Here is a 22,728-nt window from a genome sequence, read left to right on the forward strand (position 1 = left end):
TCCGTCAGGGGAAGGATTGATGCCCAAATTATCTTATATGCAAAGACGGGAACAGCGCAGTACATTACGCTCCCGGAGAGAGATATAGAGACACGGGTGACACGGCCATCCTTCACCGGGGAAGCGCCTGCCTTTTCCTTTTTTTACTGGGAATGGAATGGGAATATCAGCGTAGGCTACGGAAAAAATGCATTAAAGAACGAGCGTGTGTAAATGCGCTTGCGTTCCTCGTCTGATTAAGCTTCCCGCCACTGACATTTGAGAAATCAAGACGTATGGCGTCCCAAAGGTGGCAGGGCAGAGAAGATTTTATTTAACACCTCTACTTCTTGCTCAATGAGCCTCAATATAATAACACTTGGCTTGATTAAAAGAACCCTTTATATGTAAATAGACAGCGGGTTCCTGTAGGTCAGGATAGCGAAGCTGCGCGGTAATAGACTCAGAAACACGGCGAGCGCGTTCACTAAAACAGCCGCGGAGACAACATTTGCTCAGCTTGGGTAATTTTTAATATGGTGCGGGATAATTCTCAGACTATTTAATTACGTAACATATTTTATGCTTCATGAGCAATTAGATTAATAGCTTAATACGGAGGAATATTAGCCATCTCTGATTCGATTAAGCACAGGCACAATATGGTGTGTTTGCGGTGTAATTATGATGTGTGACGGAGCGATCAGAGAGGTGTGCCGTCACTGAAGAACACACATCTACATGACGCCGCTTTATGCACTTTTAACGGGAGCTTTCACTAGTTTCATGAGCTTTAATAAACACGTGCACATGAGAATCAGGCCTGATGACCCTGCCGTGACCCCGACCCCTCCTGTAAACCACTCTTGTTAATGACCCCGGGGTCACGGTACAAAACACCGACGTATCTGATTCCCAACGCTACACACGTATTTCACTCGCACACAGTGCATCTCTGCTGGTATTAAAGGCCTCCTGAAATCAAAATTTAAGTGTTTTTAGCTTTTAATATGAATATATTAGCCTTACGGTTATGAATAAGCTTCCAAAACAATGACAAAATTCACATTTAGGAGATTAAAAACTTACAGTCTCTCACTTCCGCTGAAATGGATCAGGGATTTTTATGACATCACCGCTTCTCATCACATCTTCTGTCCAATCACATGCTCTCTAGAATCTGAAGCTCCGCCCCCTCTGCTATAAACACCACCTGACCGAAGCGAGCGTTGACACACACGGAGCAATATGTGTTGGAGTACCAACCTACCCCTACGCCTTTATCAAATGTCTCTCTTTGTTTGAATATCTCCAGCTGAGTGTAGATGGCATTAGTGTTGCAGTTCTGACTGTGTGTGTCTCTGAATCTCAGGTCTGCGAGGAGTGTGTGTTCCTCAGCGTGGTCCTGTGGGCATGAACATGGCATCACCGACCCACCCACCGAACCCACCGACTCACCAAATCCACCGACCCACAGAACCCACTAAACCCACCAAACCCACCGAACCCATCAACTCACCAAATCCACAGAACCCACCAAACCCATCGACCCACGGAACCCACCAAACCCACCGAACCATCAACCCACCGAATCCATCAAACCCACCGAATCCACAGAACCCACTGAATCCACAGAACCCACTGAATCCACCAAACCCATTGACCCACGGAACCCACCAAACCCACCGAACCCATCAACTCACCAAATCCACAGAACCCACCAAACCCATCGACCCACGGAACCCACCAAACCCACCGAACCCACCGAATCCATCAAACCCACCGAATCCACAGAACCCACTGAATCCACCAAACCCATTGACCCACTGAATCCACCAAACCCATTGACCCACGGAACCCACGGAACCCACTGAATCCACCAAACCCATTGACCCACTGAATCCACCAAACCCATTGACCCACTGAATCCACCAAACCCATTGACCCACGGAACCCACGGAACCCACTGAATCCACCAAACCCATTGACCCACTGAATCCACCAAACCCATCGACCCACAGAACCCACCAAACCCACAGAACCCACTGAATCCACAGAACCCACCAAACCCACAGAACCCACTGAATCCACAGAACCCACCAAACCCACAGAACCCACTGAATCCACAGAACCCACCAAACCCACAGAACCCACCAAACCCACAGAACCCACCAAACCCATCGACCCACAGAACCCACCAAATCCACGGACCCCTCGTCCTCCTCGACCCGTGTGGCCATGCTGATGCACAGACACCAGAACTGACCACGACTCTTCCGGACCCGACCAACGCCATCCCGGATCATGACCCGGACAAAAACCCCATGAAAGATGTGTGAAGGAAAAGACAAACGCGGTGAATTAGAAGCTTCACCTGGAATTCCAGTCGAGCTGTGATCGTTTTTTTAATCTTGTGAATTTTGTTACTTCCGTTGCTGGAGGACCAAGAGCTGACGTCGAAAACACTTTGTAAAGTCTTGGGTGTCTGTTCCAATCAACAGAGGATGTTTGAACTTGTTAATACTCACACACACACACACACACACACACACACACACACATGATAAAGAAGAAAAGAAAAAAAAGACAAAAGAGACTCCAAGAGTTCAAACTACTGTAGTATAAGCATAGAAACTAAATTAAATCTTGTACATTTGTATCACTCGCGTTATGTTTCCTGAGCTAGTCCTAGAGTAAAGCCTGTTGTTCACACTGTGTGTGCTGATCCCGAAGCAGAGGAGCTCCGATCGCAGGAATAACCGGAGAACGGATGATTGTTCCTCCTCCAGCAGTTTCTGCCGATTGAAGCCGCTCTCTTCTCTTCTCCTCTTCTCTTCTCTTCTCTTCTCTTCACGACGCCCTCATCCTTTCTTTCCTCATGCGTTCCCCCCTTCTTTGGTCCATGAATGAATGTTGCCCTGTAGGTGAAGTTCTTCGTTTGAATTGCCCAAGCACTGGATTGTGTTGCTTTTATACGTTTTTATTTTATTATTAATATTATTATTATTATTATTATTATTAATATTATTAATTTTGTATCATGGACTCTCAGAGTAAGAGCCTTATGAAGGACATGTTTCCTGGAGAAAAACCAACATCCTACAGCAGTTAAACGCCTGGGGATCAATATATATACATATATACATACTATATATATATATATATATATATATATATATATATATATATATATATATATATATATATAATCTGCCATATATGGACGTTACCGACACGCGGTTCTCTGGATTCTTTGGCACATACAGAAGAGAAGCGATCGCGATGTGAAAAACTTTACAAAGGATGAAAAAAAAAAGAACTTAAATTATGAACTCAAAGCTCGGAGAGAAGCTGAGAGAATATTGTAAGAAACTTCGTACAGAGTTCAGTCTATTAATTGTTTCATGTTAGATATTCTATGTGTTTACCTCAATTGAAGACGAATGTTTTTGCTAGTTTCAGATCTGCTGTGGCATTGATATTGTATGTCCATGACCCCCTCCTCTCTCAGCACGTGCTCCACTAGAAGAAGAATACTGTCTCCCAAACACATCCAATACTTGTATGAGGACTGTGGCGTAATGTTTCAAAGGTGTTCAGTCACAAATGCTGTAATAAATATTTCATTTTTGATTTTGGTAGATTCTTGTGTGCTGTGCAGTGTGTTGCGAATCAGATGTGGAAATGATGCTATAAAATCCGTGTCATTCCTGTTGAACGTGATTGCAGGAATCGGCCAGTTTTCCACAAGTGTTGTTGTTTAAGCGCGCAGTGTGAGTGAGTTTAGATGGAGGCTGTGGAAGAAGAGAGTCTCTGCTGCGCCTCCTGCTGTCTCCTCTCTGCACTGCAACTGCATTTACACAACATTACTTTAGAAAAACACTAATGCAATCATCCATGGCCGTAATACTGACGAAGACGTGCACGTGCGTAATTAAAACAAGGCATTAAATATGCGCAATAAACATAAAACATTAAAACATTTCCAGAAAAAATCTAGAGGAAAAAATAAAATAAAAATACGTTCAGAGGCAAATGTTTCAAGGGTTTGATGTGAAAGTGGATCTTTCCTCGTTATTTTAATGTTTAACATGTTTTTTTCTGAATATTTACTGAAGGGTTCGTTTGCGCGCAATGTCTCGTTTTAAAGCTCGATGCATAAAAGAAAACTGCGTTTTCCCCAAAGCAGGAGGTGTTGAATTATTTGTAGAGCCCAGTTACATTATTATTAATAATCATTCAAATGTACATCAACGGTAATAATTATTTACAAAAGAATAGCATTGAAAATATATGTATAGAACTATCCAGTCATTAACATCGAGATTGTGCCGTTTCTACACGCGCAGATCCTGCAGTGACACGAAATAAAACCGCGAAGAGATTCATTTATATAAATACAATAAAGATTTGACTATGACTAAATAATATACAGTCTTTAAATTAAAGATTTGCGTTTTGCGCTGCGCGTGATGCGATTTATTCTCGACCTTTTAATATACGATTAATTCTTCAGGCATTTATTCGCAAAGATTCACAAACGGGCATGTGTGATTTTAATGGATAAATGAATAAGCATTCGAGAGAAAAAAAAATAGACGTGCGAAAGATTTAATTTGAAATTGTAGAATATGAGCAGAAAGAAAGAAAGAAAGAAAGAAAGAAAGAAAGAAAGAAAGAAAGAAAGAAAGAAAGAAAGGAAAGTGAAAGGACCTCGGATCACTGTGAGCTGATTTTAATATTAATAGAGGACAGGAGGCGGACTGAATTGAGCCTGTGACAGGAATGATGGATGATCCAGCCTTCATCACCATCATCATCCTCTTCCTCATGTCAGATCACGGGAATGTAAGAACACAAAAGCACACACACTCTTCACAAAACAAGGAGAAAACGAGCAAGTGAATTCGGATCGGATGATTTTCACGCGCGTGTTTGTTCAGGATTTCACTGATGAAGATGAAGATGAAGATGATGACGAACTCTCTTGTTTTCCACACACATCGGCTTTAATGCAGAGACCCCGTTCGGCATCTGCTGTGTGTGTGTGTGTGTGTGTGTGTGTGTGCGGGGCCCCGGGGTCACGCGCAGAGGCCCCTGATCATTAATCACTGTCAGCATCACAGTGATTCTCTATTGATGAGGATAATGACATTAGCTCACAGTCACTGATCAATAAAGCACATGCAGAGGAATAATGCGACTCTCTCTCTCTCTCTCTCTCTCTCTCTCTCTCTCTCTCTCTCTCTCTCTCTCTCTCTCTCTCTCTCTCTCTCTCTCTCTCTCTCTCTCTCTCTGTTTTTCATTTAGAAACAGTGTTCGGAGTAAAACAACACGATAGTAAATCTGAAGATCTCCACATGATCTCAAACTACAGCATTATTTCACACTCGGCCGACAGAAACATCTCTAATAATGCATAACTGCAGATTTATTAAATGACGCCATCATCACACAGAGATATATTGTTTCACAGCGACGATGAGGAAGAGTTTGAGACGCATACAGTATTTATGATGAGGTACGGTAGGCCTACAGTATCACTATAAGCAATGCCTCGACAAAATATTACGTGGCATTATTGTTATTATTAATACTGTTATTCATTTGAGAATTGTTATTATGGTTTTAATTATTTATTGTGTTTTATTTATCCATTTATTGTATTTACTATTACAATTAAAAAAAATTCGTTGTTTTTTTAGGCTACTTATTTACTAACATAACGAGGTAACATAATTTGTGATTTATTATATATGGATTATTATTATTCTCGAGTAAGCTCAGGAAAAAGTCTCATAATTCCTGCGTGTGTGATGATGATGATGATGATGATGATGAAGAAGAATCTCCAGCGATCTGACATCAGCAGCACAACATGAATATTTCTCACTGTATCTCAGTATACTGTTATTGTATAGGCATTAATAATACTACTAATAATAATAATAATAATAATAATAACAAGCAGAAAATGGCCGTACATTTCTGAGGTATTTCTTGGGTAAATTCTGAGAATTAAATTCAATCACGGAAACGGTCATTTTCTAGTGGAAACGGACCAACAATTATAATTCTATTAAATAATAGGCAAATCAGAAAATAAAATTCGCAAAAGTGACAGAAATACTGTAGTATATATGAATGTGTTTATCTGGGTGTGTGAGAGAGAAAAAGATTGTACGTGAGTGTAAGTGCATGTGTGTATAAATGTGTGTGTGTGTGTGTGTGTGTGTGTGTGTGTGTGTGTTTTCAAACCCCGGGGCTCAATATCACAGCGACCCCTTCAGGTTGAGACATAAATTAATAAATAAGGGCGTGACGAAATATTTGTGGATCTCATTCCTGTATTTTTCTAAATGATTCGAGCGAATGAGAAGATCTCAGTCACTAAAGCATCAGACACTCGAATGAAGGAGCTTTCCCTGAATCCCTGAGGGTGAGGATGGAGATCAGGATGAAGATCAGGATCGGTCAGGCGAGATTAAAGAACAGAAACATCTGAATATTAATGACATTTTTGTGACTTTTCATTATCTCACTGTAAATGTCATTAATATATTCTCGTTTCATTCATAAGCCACAGTTATTGTCAGTGTATCGAGTGGGTTTATCCTTTATCTGCATATTCACATTAGAGAGTTTTGATTCACTCGTTTAATTAAGCTGGAGTTTAAACATTTCAAACTTTAAATGGACCTTCATATAACAGCAAGAATAATAATAATCATTATATAAACAATAATTAGATATGATAACAACCTTTAAGACAGAAATTGTATGCAAATTTATTTTTATTTTTGAATACATTTGGAATGTTATAAATCAAAACAACTAAATGCTTCTTTTTTTAATGCATAAAACTGAAGGTTTGCTGTTAAAACACTAAATAGCTTTATATTAAAACACGAGTCTATGAGTCCTCATTTCTCATTTTGAGTGTGTGTGAGTTTGAGTGTGTGTGAGAGAGTGTGTGTGTGTGTGTGAGAGTGAGTGAATGTGAGAGTGTGTGTGTGAGAGAGTGAGTGTGTGAGTGCAAGTGAGTGTACACTCTCTCTCTCTCACTCACTCACACACACACACACACACACAGAGAAAAGAGTGAAGTTTCACTGACAAAATCACTGCAAAACTACTGCGGTTTGCAAACATGAAAAATTATATTAAATATAAACTCCGCCCAGAAATGTACAGTATTGTTCAAAAGTTTGTGGTCAGTAAGATTTTTTATTTGAAAAAAATGAATACTTTTATTGATCAAGGATGCATTAAACTGATCAAAAGTGACAGTAAAGACAATTATAATGTTACAAAAGATTATATTTCAAATAAATGTTCTTTTGAACTTTCTATTCATCAAAGAATACTGAAAAATAAAATGTTTCAGTTTCCACAAAAATATGAACTGTTTTCAACATTGATAATAATCATAAATGTTTCTTGATCATCAAATCCTCATATTAGAGTGATTTCTGAAGGATCATGTGACACTGAAGACTGGAGTAATCACAGGAATAAATTACACTTTACTGTATATTCACATAGAAAACAGATGATTTACACTGGAATAATATTTCACTGTTTTTACTGTATGTTTTAGACTTTTCTCACTCATTATTAAGCTCAACCATTCAATCAGTTTTTGTCTCAACTGTAACAAATGACATTTTCTACAACTTTATTAGACTTGACACTGAATATTTTATCCACAAAAGTATCATATAAAGTAAATGTAAAATGACACATTACATCATGTAATAATGGATACAGTGCTAATATTAATTTCAGTAAGAGTTCCAGGCTTCTGTAGTGGATCTGGATTAAACCGCTGCTGATGTGTGTGTGTGTGTGTGTGAAGCAGCACATAATAACACACCTGCTGCTGTGCTGACAGATGAATATGTTAATAACTGAGCAGAAACAGCTGCAGATCTCCATCAGTCTCCAGCTCAAACTCTCAACGGCACATACATGCAGCCTGGGCTATTGCAAACCTCGGACCAATAGAGTGTGTGTGTGTGTGTGAGTGTGTGTGAGTGTGTGTGTTAATGTTCATATGTGAATAAAAGCCCAAATAAATCTGTTCATCATATAGTGATCTCGGATTAAGCGCTTCATTCATAAGGCTTTATTTTTCAATCTCTTAATAAACATTTTGAAGCATCAAAGTTTTGGGTAAACGATGAAAGCTCGTTTCCACCACAGAATAAAACATTTTAAAAGATAACTGACTTTTCATCTCACAATTCTGACTTTAAAATCACACAACTCTGACTTTATAACACACAATTGTGACTTTATAACACACAATTCTCATATAAACTTGCAATTGTGAGAAAAAAAGTCAGAATTGTGATTTTTAATTCTGTGGCGGACACACGCTTCCACAGTGAACAGACTTACAATGGACGGCCTGAAATCTCGGAGGTGTCATTTACAAATATCTTGATGTTTCAAAGATGGCTGGAAGTGTTCAGAAAGACACGGGCTGTCCACTAGATGACCGCGCTGAACTACAGCGTTCAGTGACGCACATGAATGATCTCCTGAATCTGAAGCAGAAACACAGGCTCATGTACACACCACCACAGCACATCTGATTTACAGTGTCTGATCAGGAACACAATCACAGGAACTCTCCGCAGGAACTGACTCGCCGTTCACCGTGTTTTCACTTCTTTCTGTCCTGCACTAAGATCCTGATCCAGGGTTAGGGGTTTATGGGTAACACATCATGAGAGGCTCGACTGAGAGACGTCCTCATTAACCCTAAAGCCTGCTGGATCATATTCTGATTCACACATTCATAATTCCTCTAATGATCGACATGATTGTACAGTCGTCCTCCTTCAGCTCGATCTTCACGAGTCTTTCTGTGTCAAATCTGCCCTGATTTATCAAGGAAACGCAAGAATATCTTTGATATTGTTAGTAATATTTCAGCTGGACTGAAGCAGCTTCGCTTTACTTGATTATCATTCATCATTTATTATCATAATCATGAGTATCAAATATGATCATCAGGCTTTTGAGGAAGGTTTATTTGTTCATCTCTCAATCATCATTATATTGCATTGCATTATAGATTTAAAACTACAGAGATTTGATCATAAAACTAAGCAATTAAATATCATCTTACTAAGACAATATGGGCAAATATAGATATCTATATACATTTTATGTCAGTATCTGCTATAATGTTAAAAAGATCTTATTAATTTACATCACAAGCATCAGAATTTCATATTTTTATCCATTTTAATATCAGCATTTGCAGCAAATTGCATATTTTTGCTCAGTTTGGGAATAAATCTGAGCTGCTTTTCCCTCCATATCCTCACTGTATCAGACGACATCAGCTATAAACCTTTTTATAAACGGTTTAATATTGAAAGCATGAAAGTATTCATTACTTCAATGAGCTCATTGTTTTTGCCTTTAATTATTTCATCGTTTATATTAATACATTTTTAACTAACTGTGATTTTGTGAAATGCATAACTTAGTTCCCTCTGATAACAGATCTCTGTAAACTGTAATGTGGACTCATGCATTTCTGTAAAGCTGCTTTGAAACAATGTGTGTTGTGAAAAGCGCTATACAAATAAATGTGAATTGAATTGAACTGAATTAATAAAGTGTTCCATTATAGAAAGAATAGATGTCTCGGGTCTCATGTGTCAGGCTGTGCAGGGTTAATGGAGAATCTCTCATATCTCTGTTATCTCTCCACGGCTCGACAGAAGAGGAAGTTTTGCAGAGCGTCACTCGAAGCCTCAGAAGATAAACACACAGTATATGAAGAACACAACTTTATTACAGTACAACACACACACACACACACACACTGAGTGAACGCGGAGCCGCCCAGCGCTACCTGCAGCTTTACACCCCGATGGCGGGAGTTCACCGGGAGGTCAGGGCAGATGTTTGCCAGGTCTCTCGCTCTGCAGGAAAGCTGAATGGCTTCCGGCTCCACATGGGGTCGGCCCGTGACACAGGGTCACGATGTCTGAGGGGAAGCCGTCCTTCAGCAGGATCCCTCGCTCACGCTCGCAGTCCAGATCCGATATAAACCCGTACCAGTAGATGACCAGACCCGGACCAAACCTGCACACACACACACACACGTTACGCTTCATGAAGAACTTAACCATGTTTAAATATGCTTTGAAATCGCTGGTGTTTCTGACGTCACAAACTACCTTGTAACCAATCAGATCAACGTGTGATCGTCAACCAGTGGATCTCTGAGCTGAGTGAGTGAGTGGAGGCGGGGCTAATTTGCATATTCATAGAACCGCGCATACTAAATGAGGCAAGGGTGTCGAGTTACATTCAAGATATTTTAAGTCATGAAAAACGTTTACATATGTCATTTTGTTGTTCAAAGATGAGTTTTAAGGGATGAAATGATTGACAGGAGGACTTTAACATCAGGTAACTGTTAGTTATCCAACTGAAAACGACTAGCTGTTCAGTTCAGTTCAGTTCTGCTTGTGCGGTCGAGAATGATTCATGAGTGAATCAGTTTAGAAGATGTGCTTGTCTAAACTGAAGAGTTGAAAATCTCACGCAGACTTTTGACTGTCAGCGTAACCTCTGACCCTCACTGGAAGGTCCAGTGGATTGGATTGTGCCGTATACAAGGTTTTGTTCTTCATTTCCACCACATCTTCCACTTTTATCTACAGTACAGAGCAATATTTCAACCAGAATATAATATTCTTTATGTTTGTAGCAACATATTAATCACGACTTCAGATAACCCTCGATACGGATAAATTAAAAAAAAAAAATCTGTATATTTACAATAATCTGGGGATTATAAACAAGATTAGTTTGAAAAAGGGATAAAAACATAAGGAATATATTAATTTTAATTGTCTCTATTCCTGTATTTCCCAACAGTCGTTGCATTAACGTAGCTCTGATGAGCCCGCATTAAGTTAAAACCCAGGTTTATCGCAACTACTGTAACATCAGACCAGATGACATACAGTCGTGCTCTTCTACTGAGGTCAGAGGAATCTGAAGGAAAACAAGAAGTTCATGGGCTCACTGGATGACATGGGGGTCTGAAAAGAGTTGAGAAGACGAGAGAACGAGCTTCAGGAGCAGATAACAGCACTGGTGGCGAAGGGTTCAGGGTTTAACACACGCGCTCGTAACCCGAGGGAGGCGTCCAAACACTGAAGGCAAAAACACAAAGGCCGCTGCATGTACTTCAATGCAAAGCTTCCATAAATAAAGGCATAAATGGACACAGGGCTCCAATTATAATAGAGGTCTATTATGTGGGCCACCGCTTCGCCACCTCAATCTGGCACAAGTATCGCTCGGGGGAAGTCAGTGATCTTCCAATAAACATCTAACTGCGTAACGAGTCGGTGAAATTGTTTGTGAAATGTAGCTAATTTGTGTGGCGTTGGCTTTGGAGAGAGTGGGACGCCGCTGAGACATGCTGCCATTAGCGTAACGAGCGCACGCTTCTGAGTTTAAAGCAGGTGCCATGCTGGTTAAAAAGGCATTTTAATGAGAGCGCAGCACTTAAGAACAAAAAGCTGAAAGGAGGTGCTGAGAGTGAGCCGGCGTTTGAGTGGCCTCCTCCCCGTCAATGCACACACATAATCACAGCGTAATTGAATAACTAATTACAGCTCTCTGTGGTGTCATCTCAGATCTCAGATCCTGCAGCTTCCAGAGCACACCTTTCTCCATCTAAACACACTGCACCCTTTCTCCATCTAAACACACTGCACCCTTTCTCCATCTAAACACACTGGACCCTTTCTCCATCTAAACACACTGAAACATTTCTCCATCTAAACACACTGCACTGAACCCTTTCTCCATCTAAACACACTGAACCCTTTCTCCATCTAAACACACTGGACCCTTTCTCCATCTAAACACACTGAACCCTTTCTCCATCTAAACACACTGCACTGAACCCTTTCTCCATCTAAACACACTGAAACATTTCTCCATCTAAACACACTGCACTGAACCCTTTTTCCATCTAAACACACTGCACTGAACCCTTTCTCCATCTAAACACACTGAAACATTTCTCCATCTAAACACACTGCACTGAACCCTTTCTCCATCTTAACACACTGAACCCTTTCTCCATCTAAACACACTGCACTGGACCCTTTCTCCATCTAAACACACTGAACCCTTTCTCCATCTAAACACACTGCACTGAACCCTTTCTCCATCTAAACACACTGCACCCTTTCTCCATCTAAACACACTGCACTGGACCCTTTCTCCATCTAAACACACTGCACTGAACCCTTTCTCCATCTAAACACACTGAACCCTTTCTCCATCTAAACACACTGCACTGAACCCTTTCTCCATCTAAACACACTGAAACATTTCTCCATCTAAACACACTGCACTGAACCCTTCTCCATCTTAACACACTGAACCCTTTCTCCATCTAAACACACTGCACCCTTTCTCCATCTAAACACACTGCACTGAACCCTTTCTCCATCTAAACACACTGCACTGGACCCTTTCTCCATCTAAACACACTGCACTGAACCCTTTCTCCATCTAAACACACTGCACTGGACCCTTTCTCCATCTAAACACACTGCACTGAACCCTTTCTCCATCTAAACACACTGCACTGGACCCTTTCTCCATCTAAACACACTGCACTGAACTCTTTCTCCATCTAAACACACTGCACTGAACCCTTTCTCCATCTAAACACACTGCACTGGACCCTTTCTCCATCTAAACACACTGCACTGAACCCTTTCTCCATCTAAACACACTGCACTGGACCCTTTCTCCATCTAAACACACTGCACTGAACCCTTTCTCCATCTAAACACACTGCACTGGACCCTTTCTCCATCTAAACACACTGCACTGAACCCTTTCTCCATCTAAACACACTGCACTGAACCCTTTCTCCATCTAAACACACTGCACTGAACCCTTTCTCCATCTTAACACACTGCACTGAACCCTTTCTCCATCTAAACACAATGAACCCTTTCTCCATCTAAACACACTGCACCCTTTCTCCATCCTTTCTCCATCTAAACACACTGAACCCTTTCTCCATCTAAACACACTGCACTGAACCCTTTTTCCATCTAAACACACTGCACTGAACCCTTTCTCCATCTAAACACACTGAAACATTTCTCCATCTAAACACACTGCACCGAACCCTTTCTCCATCTTAACACACTGAACCCTTTCTCCATCTAAACACACTGCACTGGAGCCTTTCTCCATCTAAACACACTGCACTGGACCCTTTCTCCATCTAAACACACTGCACTGAACCCTTTCTCCATCTAAACACACTGCACTGAACCCTTTCTCCATCTAAACACACTGCACTGAACCCTTTCTCCATCTAAACACACTGAACCCTTTCTCCATCTTAACACACTGCACTGAACCCTTTCTCCATCTAAACACACTGAACCCTTTTTCCATCTAAACACACTGCACCCTTTCTCCATCCTTTCTCCATCTAAACACACTGAACCCTTTCTCCATCTAAACACACTGCACTGAACCCTTTCTCCATCTAAACACACTGCACTGAACCCTTTCTCCATCTAAACACACTGCACTGAACCCTTTCTCCATCTAAACACACTGCACTGGACCCTTTCTCCATCTAAACACACTACACTGAACCCTTTTTCCATCTAAACACACTGCACTTAACCCTTTCTCCATCTAAACACACTGCACTGAACCCTTTCTCCATCTAAACACACTGCACTTAACCCTTTCTCCATCTAAACACACTGCACTGAACCCTTTCTCCATCTAAACACTGCACTGGACCCTTTCTCCATCTAAACACACTGCACTGAACCCTTTTTCCATCTAAACACACTGCACTTAACCCTTTCTCCATCTAAACACACTGCACTTAACCCTTTCTCCATCTAAACACACTGCACTTAACCCTTTCTCCATCTAAACACACTGCACTGAACCCTTTCTCCATCTAAACACACTGCACTGGACCCTTTCTCCATCTAAACACACTGCACTGAACCCTTTCTCCATCTAAACACACTGCACTGAACCCTTTCTCCATCTAAACAAACTGCACTGAACCCTTTCTCCATCTTAACACACTGCACTGAACCCTTTCTCCATCTAAACACACTGAACCCTTTCTCCATCTAAACACACTGCACCCTTTCTCCATCCTTTCTCCATCTAAACACACTGCACTGGACCCTTTCTCCATCTAAACACACTGCACTGAACCCTTTTTCCATCTAAACACACTGCACTTAACCCTTTCTCCATCTAAACACACTGCACTTAACCCTTTCTCCATCTAAACACACTGCACTGAACCCTTTCTCCATCTAAACACACTGCACTGGACCCTTTCTCCATCTAAACACACTGCACTGAACCCTTTCTCCATCTAAACACACTGCACTGAACCCTTTCTCCATCTAAACACACTGCACTGAACCCTTTCTCCATCTAAACAAACTGCACTGAACCCTTTCTCCATCTTAACACACTGCACTGAACCCTTTCTCCATCTAAACACACTGAACCCTTTCTCCATCTAAACACACTGCACCCTTTCTCCATCTAAACACACTGAACCCTTTCTCCATCTAAACACACTGCACTGAACCCTTTTTCCATCTAAACACACTGCACTGAACCCTTTCTCCATCTAAACACACTGAAACATTTCTCCATCTAAACACACTGCACTGGAGCCTTTCTCCATCTAAACACACTGCACTGGACCCTTTCTCCATCTAAACACACTGCACTGGACCCTTTCTCCATCTAAACACACTGCACTGAACCCTTTCTCCATCTAAACACACTGCACTGAACCCTTTCTCCATCTAAACACACTGCACTGAACCCTTTCTCCATCTAAACAAACTGCACTGAACCCTTTCTCCATCTTAACACACTGCACTGAACCCTTTCTCCATCTAAACACACTGAACCCTTTCTCCATCTAAACACACTGCACCCTTTCTCCATCCTTTCTCCATCTAAACACACTGAACCCTTTCTCCATCTAAACACACTGCACTGAACCCTTTTTCCATCTAAACACACTGCACCGAACCCTTTCTCCATCTTAACACACTGAACCCTTTCTCCATCTAAACACACTGCACTGGAGCCTTTCTCCATCTAAACACACTGCACTGGACCCTTTCTCCATCTAAACACACTGCACTGAACCCTTTCTCCATCTAAACACACTGCACTGAACCCTTTCTCCATCTAAACACACTGCACTGAACCCTTTCTCCATCTTAACACACTGCACTGAACCCTTTCTCCATCTAAACACACTGAACCCTTTTTCCATCTAAACACACTGCACCCTTTCTCCATCTAAACACACTGAACCCTTTCTCCATCTAAACACACTGCACTTAACCCTTTCTCCATCTAAACACACTGCACTGAACCCTTTCTCCATCTAAACACACTGCACCCTTTCTCCATCTAAACACACTGAACCCTTTCTCCATCTAAACACACTGCACTGAACCCTTTCTCCATCTAAACACACTGCACTGGACCCTTTCTCCATCTAAACACACTGCACTGAACCCTTTCTCCATCTAAACACACTGCACTGAACCCTTTCTCCATCTAAACACACTGCACTGAACCCTTTCTCCATCTAAACACACTGCACTGGACCCTTTCTCCATCTAAACACACTGCACTGAACCCTTTCTCCATCTAAACACACTGCACTGAACCCTTTCTCCATCTAAACACACTGAAACATTTCTCCATCTAAACACACTGCACTGAACCCTTTCTCCATCTAAACACACTGCACTGAACCCTTTCTCCATCTAAACACACTGCACTGAACCCTTTCTCCATCTAAACACACTGCACTGAACCCTTTCTCCATCTAAACAAACTGCACTGAACCCTTTCTCCATCTTAACACACTGCACTGAACCCTTTCTCCATCTAAACACACTGAACCCTTTCTCCATCTAAACACACTGCACCCTTTCTCCATCTAAACACACTGAACCCTTTCTCCATCTAAACACACTGCACTGAACCCTTTTTCCATCTAAACACACTGCACTGAACCCTTTCTCCATCTAAACACACTGAAACATTTCTCCATCTAAACACACTGCACTGGAGCCTTTCTCCATCTAAACACACTGCACTGGACCCTTTCTCCATCTAAACACACTGCACTGGACCCTTTCTCCATCTAAACACACTGCACTGAACCCTTTCTCCATCTAAACACACTGCACTGAACCCTTTCTCCATCTAAACACACTGCACTGAACCCTTTCTCCATCTAAACAAACTGCACTGAACCCTTTCTCCATCTTAACACACTGCACTGAACCCTTTCTCCATCTAAACACACTGAACCCTTTCTCCATCTAAACACACTGCACCCTTTCTCCATCCTTTCTCCATCTAAACACACTGAACCCTTTCTCCATCTAAACACACTGCACTGAACCCTTTTTCCATCTAAACACACTGCACCGAACCCTTTCTCCATCTTAACACACTGAACCCTTTCTCCATCTAAACACACTGCACTGGAGCCTTTCTCCATCTAAACACACTGCACTGGACCCTTTCTCCATCTAAACACACTGCACTGAACCCTTTCTCCATCTAAACACACTGCACTGAACCCTTTCTCCATCTAAACACACTGCACTGAACCCTTTCTCCATCTTAACACACTGCACTGAACCCTTTCTCCATCTAAACACACTGAACCCTTTTTCCATCTAAACACACTGCACCCTTTCTCCATCTAAACACACTGAACCCTTTCTCCATCTAAACACACTGCACTTAACCCTTTCTCCATCTAAACACACTGCACTGAACCCTTTCTCCATCTAAACACACTGCACCCTTTCTCCATCTAAACACACTGAACCCTTTCTCCATCTAAACACACTGCACTGAACCCTTTCTCCATCTAAACACACTGCACTGAACCCTTTCTCCATCTAAACACACTGCACTGGACCCTTTCTCCATCTAAACACACTGCACTGAACCCTTTCTCCATCTAAACACACTGCACTGAACCCTTTCTCCATCTAAACACACTGCACTGAACCCTTTCTCCATCTAAACACACTGCACTGGACCCTTTCTCCATCTAAACACACTGCACTGAACCCTTTCTCCATCTAAACACACTGCACTGAACCCTTTCTCCATCTAAACACACTGCACTGAACCCTTTCTCCATCTAAACAAACTGCACTGAACCCTTTCTCCATCTAAACACACTGAAACATTTCTCCATCTAAACACACTGCACTGAACCCTTTCTCCATCTAAACACACTGAACCCTTTCTCCATCTAAACACACTGCACCCTTTCTCCATCTAAACACACTGCACCCTTTCTCCATCTAAACACACTGCACTGAACCCTTTCTCCATCTAAAAACACTGAACCCTTTCTCCATCTAAACACACTGCACCCTTTCTCCATCTAAACACACTGCACCCTTTCTCCATCTAAACACACTGCACTGAACCCTTTCTCCATCTAAACACACTGCACTGAACCCTTTCTCCATCTTAACACACTGCACTGAACCCTTTCTCCATCTTAACACACTGCACTGAACCCTTTCTCCATCTAAACACACTGAACCCTTTCTCCATCTAAACACACTGCACCCTTTCTCCATCCTTTCTCCATCTAAACACACTGAACCCTTTCTCCATCTAAACACACTGCACTGGACCCTTTCTCCATCTAAACACACTGCACTGAACCCTTTCTCCATCTAAACACACTGCACTGAACCCTTTCTCCATCTAAACACACTGCACTGAACCCTTTCTCCATCTAAACACACTGAACCCTTTCTCCATCTACACACACTGCACACTGAACCCTTTCTCCATCTAAACACACTGCACTGAACCCTTTCTCCATCTACACACACTGCACTGGACCATTTCTCCATCTAAACACTGCACTGAACCCTTTCTCCATCTAAACACACTGAACCCTTTCTCCATCTTAACACACTGCACTGAACCCTTTCTCCATCTAAACACACTGCACTGAACCCTTTCTCCATCTTAACACACTGCACTGAACCCTTTCTCCATCTAAACACACTGCACTGAACCCTTTCTCCATCTAAACACACTGAACCCTTTCTCCATCTAAACACACTGCACTTAACCCTTTCTCCATCTAAACACACTGAACCCTTTCTCCATCTAAACACACTGCACTGAACCCTTTCTCCATCTAAACACACTGCACTGATCCCTTTCTCCATCTAAACACACTACACTGAACCCTTTCTCCATCTAAACACACTGCACTGAACCCTTTCTCCATCTAAACACACTGCACTGAACCCTTTCTCCATCTAAACACACTGCACTGAACCCTTTCTCCATCTAAACACACTGCACTGAACCCTTTCTCCATCTAAACACACTGCACTGGACCCTTTCTCCATCTAAACACACTGCACTGAACCCTTTCTCCATCTAAACACACTGCACTGAACCCTTTCTCCATCTAAACACACTGCACTGGACCCTTTCTCCATCTAAACACACTGCACTGAACCCTTTCTCCATCTAAACACACTGCACTGAACCCATTCTCCATCTAAACACACTGCACTGAACCCTTTCTCCATCTAAACACACTGCACTTAACCCTTTCTCCATCTAAACACACTGAACCCTTTCTCCATCTAAACACACTGCACTGAACCCTTTCTCCATCTAAACACACTGCACTGATCCCTTTCTCCATCTAAACACACTACACTGAACCCTTTCTCCATCTAAACACACTGCACTGAACCCTTTCTCCATCTAAACACACTGAACCCTTTCTCCATCTAAACACACTGCACTGAACCCTTTCTCCATCTAAACACACTGAACCCTTTCTCCATCTAAACACACTGCACTGAACCCTTTCTCCATCTAAACACACTGAAACATTTCTCCATCTAAACACACTGCACTGAACCCTTTCTCCATCTTAACACACTGAACCCTTTCTCCATCTAAACACACTGCACTGAACCCTTTCTCCATCTAAACACACTGCACCCTTTCTCCATCTAAACACACTGCACCCTTTCTCCATCTTAACACACTGAACCCTTTCTCCATCTAAACACACTGCACTGAACCCTTTCTCCATCTAAACAAACTGCACCCTTTCTCCATCTAAACACACTGGACCCTTTCTCCATCTAAACACACTGCACTGAACCCTTTCTCCATCTAAACACACTGCACCCTTTCTCCATCTAAACACACTGCACCCTTTCTCCATCTAAACACACTGGACCCTTTCTCCATCTAAACACACTGAACCCTTTCTCCATCTAAACACACTGCACTGAACCCTTTCTCCATCTAAACACACTGCACTGAACCCTTTCTCCATCTTAACACACTGAACCCTTTCTCCATCTAAACACACTGCACCCTTTCTCCATCTAAACACACTGGACCCTTTCTCCATCTAAACACACTGAACCCTTTCTCCATCTAAACACACTGCACTGAACCCTTTCTCCATCTAAACACACTGCACTGAACCCTTTCTCCATCTAAACACACTGCACTGAACCCTTTCTCCATCTAAACACACTGAACCCTTTCTCCATCTAAACACACTGCACCCTTTCTCCATCTAAACACACTGAACCCTTTCTCCATCTAAACACACTGCACTGAACCCTTTCTCCATCTAAACACACTGCACTGATCCCTTTCTCCATCTAAACACACTACACTGAACCCTTTCTCCATCTAAACACACTGCACTGAACCCTTTCTCCATCTAAACACACTGAACCCTTTCTCCATCTAAACACACTGAACCCTTTCTCCATCTAAACACACTGCACTGAACCCTTTCTCCATCTAAACACACTGAAACATTTCTCCATCTAAACACACTGCACTGGAGCCTTTCTCCATCTAAACACACTGCACTGGACCCTTTCTCCATCTAAACACACTGCACTGGACCCTTTCTCCATCTAAACACACTGCACTGGAGCCTTTCTCCATCTAAACACACTGCACTGGACCCTTTCTCCATCTAAACACACTGCACTGAACCCTTTCTCCATCTAAACACACTGCACTGAACCCTTTCTCCATCTAAACACACTGCACTGAACCCTTTCTCCATCTTAACACACTGCACTGAACCCTTTCTCCATCTAAACACACTGAACCCTTTTTCCATCTAAACACACTGCACCCTTTCTCCATCTAAACACACTGAACCCTTTCTCCATCTAAACACACTGCACTTAACCCTTTCTCCATCTAAACACACTGCACTGAACCCTTTCTCCATCTAAACACACTGCACCCTTTCTCCATCTAAACACACTGAACCCTTTCTCCATCTAAACACACTGCACTGAACCCTTTCTCCATCTAAACACACTGCACTGAACCCTTTCTCCATCTAAACACACTGCACTGGACCCTTTCTCCATCTAAACACACTGCACTGAACCCTTTCTCCATCTAAACACACTGCACTGAACCCTTTCTCCATCTAAACACACTGCACTGAACCCTTTCTCCATCTAAACACACTGCACTGGACCCTTTCTCCATCTAAACACACTGCACTGAACCCTTTCTCCATCTAAACACACTGCACTGAACCCTTTCTCCATCTAAACACACTGCACTGAACCCTTTCTCCATCTAAACAAACTGCACTGAACCCTTTCTCCATCTAAACACACTGAAACATTTCTCCATCTAAACACACTGCACTGAACCCTTTCTCCATCTAAACACACTGAACCCTTTCTCCATCTAAACACACTGCACCCTTTCTCCATCTAAACACACTGCACCCTTTCTCCATCTAAACACACTGCACTGAACCCTTTCTCCATCTAAAAACACTGAACCCTTTCTCCATCTAAACACACTGCACCCTTTCTCCATCTAAACACACTGCACCCTTTCTCCATCTAAACACACTGCACTGAACCCTTTCTCCATCTAAACACACTGCACTGAACCCTTTCTCCATCTTAACACACTGCACTGAACCCTTTCTCCATCTTAACACACTGCACTGAACCCTTTCTCCATCTAAACACACTGAACCCTTTCTCCATCTAAACACACTGCACCCTTTCTCCATCCTTTCTCCATCTAAACACACTGAACCCTTTCTCCATCTAAACACACTGCACTGGACCCTTTCTCCATCTAAACACACTGCACTGAACCCTTTCTCCATCTAAACACACTGCACTGAACCCTTTCTCCATCTAAACACACTGCACTGAACCCTTTCTCCATCTAAACACACTGAACCCTTTCTCCATCTACACACACTGCACACTGAACCCTTTCTCCATCTAAACACACTGCACTGAACCCTTTCTCCATCTACACACACTGCACTGGACCATTTCTCCATCTAAACACTGCACTGAACCCTTTCTCCATCTAAACACACTGAACCCTTTCTCCATCTTAACACACTGCACTGAACCCTTTCTCCATCTAAACACACTGCACTGAACCCTTTCTCCATCTTAACACACTGCACTGAACCCTTTCTCCATCTAAACACACTGCACTGAACCCTTTCTCCATCTAAACACACTGAACCCTTTCTCCATCTAAACACACTGCACTTAACCCTTTCTCCATCTAAACACACTGAACCCTTTCTCCATCTAAACACACTGCACTGAACCCTTTCTCCATCTAAACACACTGCACTGATCCCTTTCTCCATCTAAACACACTACACTGAACCCTTTCTCCATCTAAACACACTGCACTGAACCCTTTCTCCATCTAAACACACTGCACTGAACCCTTTCTCCATCTAAACACACTGCACTGAACCCTTTCTCCATCTAAACACACTGCACTGAACCCTTTCTCCATCTAAACACACTGCACTGGACCCTTTCTCCATCTAAACACACTGCACTGAACCCTTTCTCCATCTAAACACACTGCACTGAACCCTTTCTCCATCTAAACACACTGCACTGGACCCTTTCTCCATCTAAACACACTGCACTGAACCCTTTCTCCATCTAAACACACTGCACTGAACCCATTCTCCATCTAAACACACTGCACTGAACCCTTTCTCCATCTAAACACACTGCACTTAACCCTTTCTCCATCTAAACACACTGAACCCTTTCTCCATCTAAACACACTGCACTGAACCCTTTCTCCATCTAAACACACTGCACTGATCCCTTTCTCCATCTAAACACACTACACTGAACCCTTTCTCCATCTAAACACACTGCACTGAACCCTTTCTCCATCTAAACACACTGAACCCTTTCTCCATCTAAACACACTGCACTGAACCCTTTCTCCATCTAAACACACTGAACCCTTTCTCCATCTAAACACACTGCACTGAACCCTTTCTCCATCTAAACACACTGAAACATTTCTCCATCTAAACACACTGCACTGAACCCTTTCTCCATCTTAACACACTGAACCCTTTCTCCATCTAAACACACTGCACTGAACCCTTTCTCCATCTAAACACACTGCACCCTTTCTCCATCTAAACACACTGCACCCTTTCTCCATCTTAACACACTGAACCCTTTCTCCATCTAAACACACTGCACTGAACCCTTTCTCCATCTAAACAAACTGCACCCTTTCTCCATCTAAACACACTGGACCCTTTCT

General features: G+C 42.2%; 2 protein-coding genes across 6 annotated transcripts in view; one reads left to right on the plus strand and one right to left on the minus strand.

The window, feature by feature from the left end:
• meis2a (Meis homeobox 2a) overlaps positions 1-3,089 on the plus strand; it is a 78,510-nt gene extending 75,421 nt beyond the window's left edge. For 2 of the 3 annotated variants that reach the window (XM_079853083.1, XM_079853084.1), the window contains exon 13: positions 1,352-3,089. The gene's annotated coding sequence lies outside the window, so the exon portion shown is untranslated. The remainder of the gene's footprint in view (positions 1-1,351) is intronic. The other variant, XM_079853085.1, reaches the window with a different exon arrangement.
• A 5,913-nt stretch (positions 3,090-9,002) lies between these two features.
• cdin1 (CDAN1 interacting nuclease 1) overlaps positions 9,003-22,728 on the minus strand; it is a 128,266-nt gene continuing 114,540 nt past the window's right edge. For 2 of the 3 annotated variants that reach the window (XM_079853890.1, XM_079853892.1), the window contains exon 12: positions 9,777-10,089. In XM_079853890.1, the coding sequence (XP_079710016.1) occupies positions 9,897-10,089 (193 nt within the window). In that variant the 3' untranslated portion in view covers positions 9,777-9,896. Of the gene's footprint in view, positions 9,755-9,776; positions 10,090-22,728 lie in introns of those variants that run through there. The other variant, XM_079853891.1, reaches the window with a different exon arrangement.

The sequence above is a fragment of the Squalius cephalus genome (genome assembly GCF_949319135.1).
Source record: "Squalius cephalus genome assembly, chromosome: 20".
NCBI classification, from domain to species: domain Eukaryota; kingdom Metazoa; phylum Chordata; class Actinopteri; order Cypriniformes; family Leuciscidae; genus Squalius; species Squalius cephalus.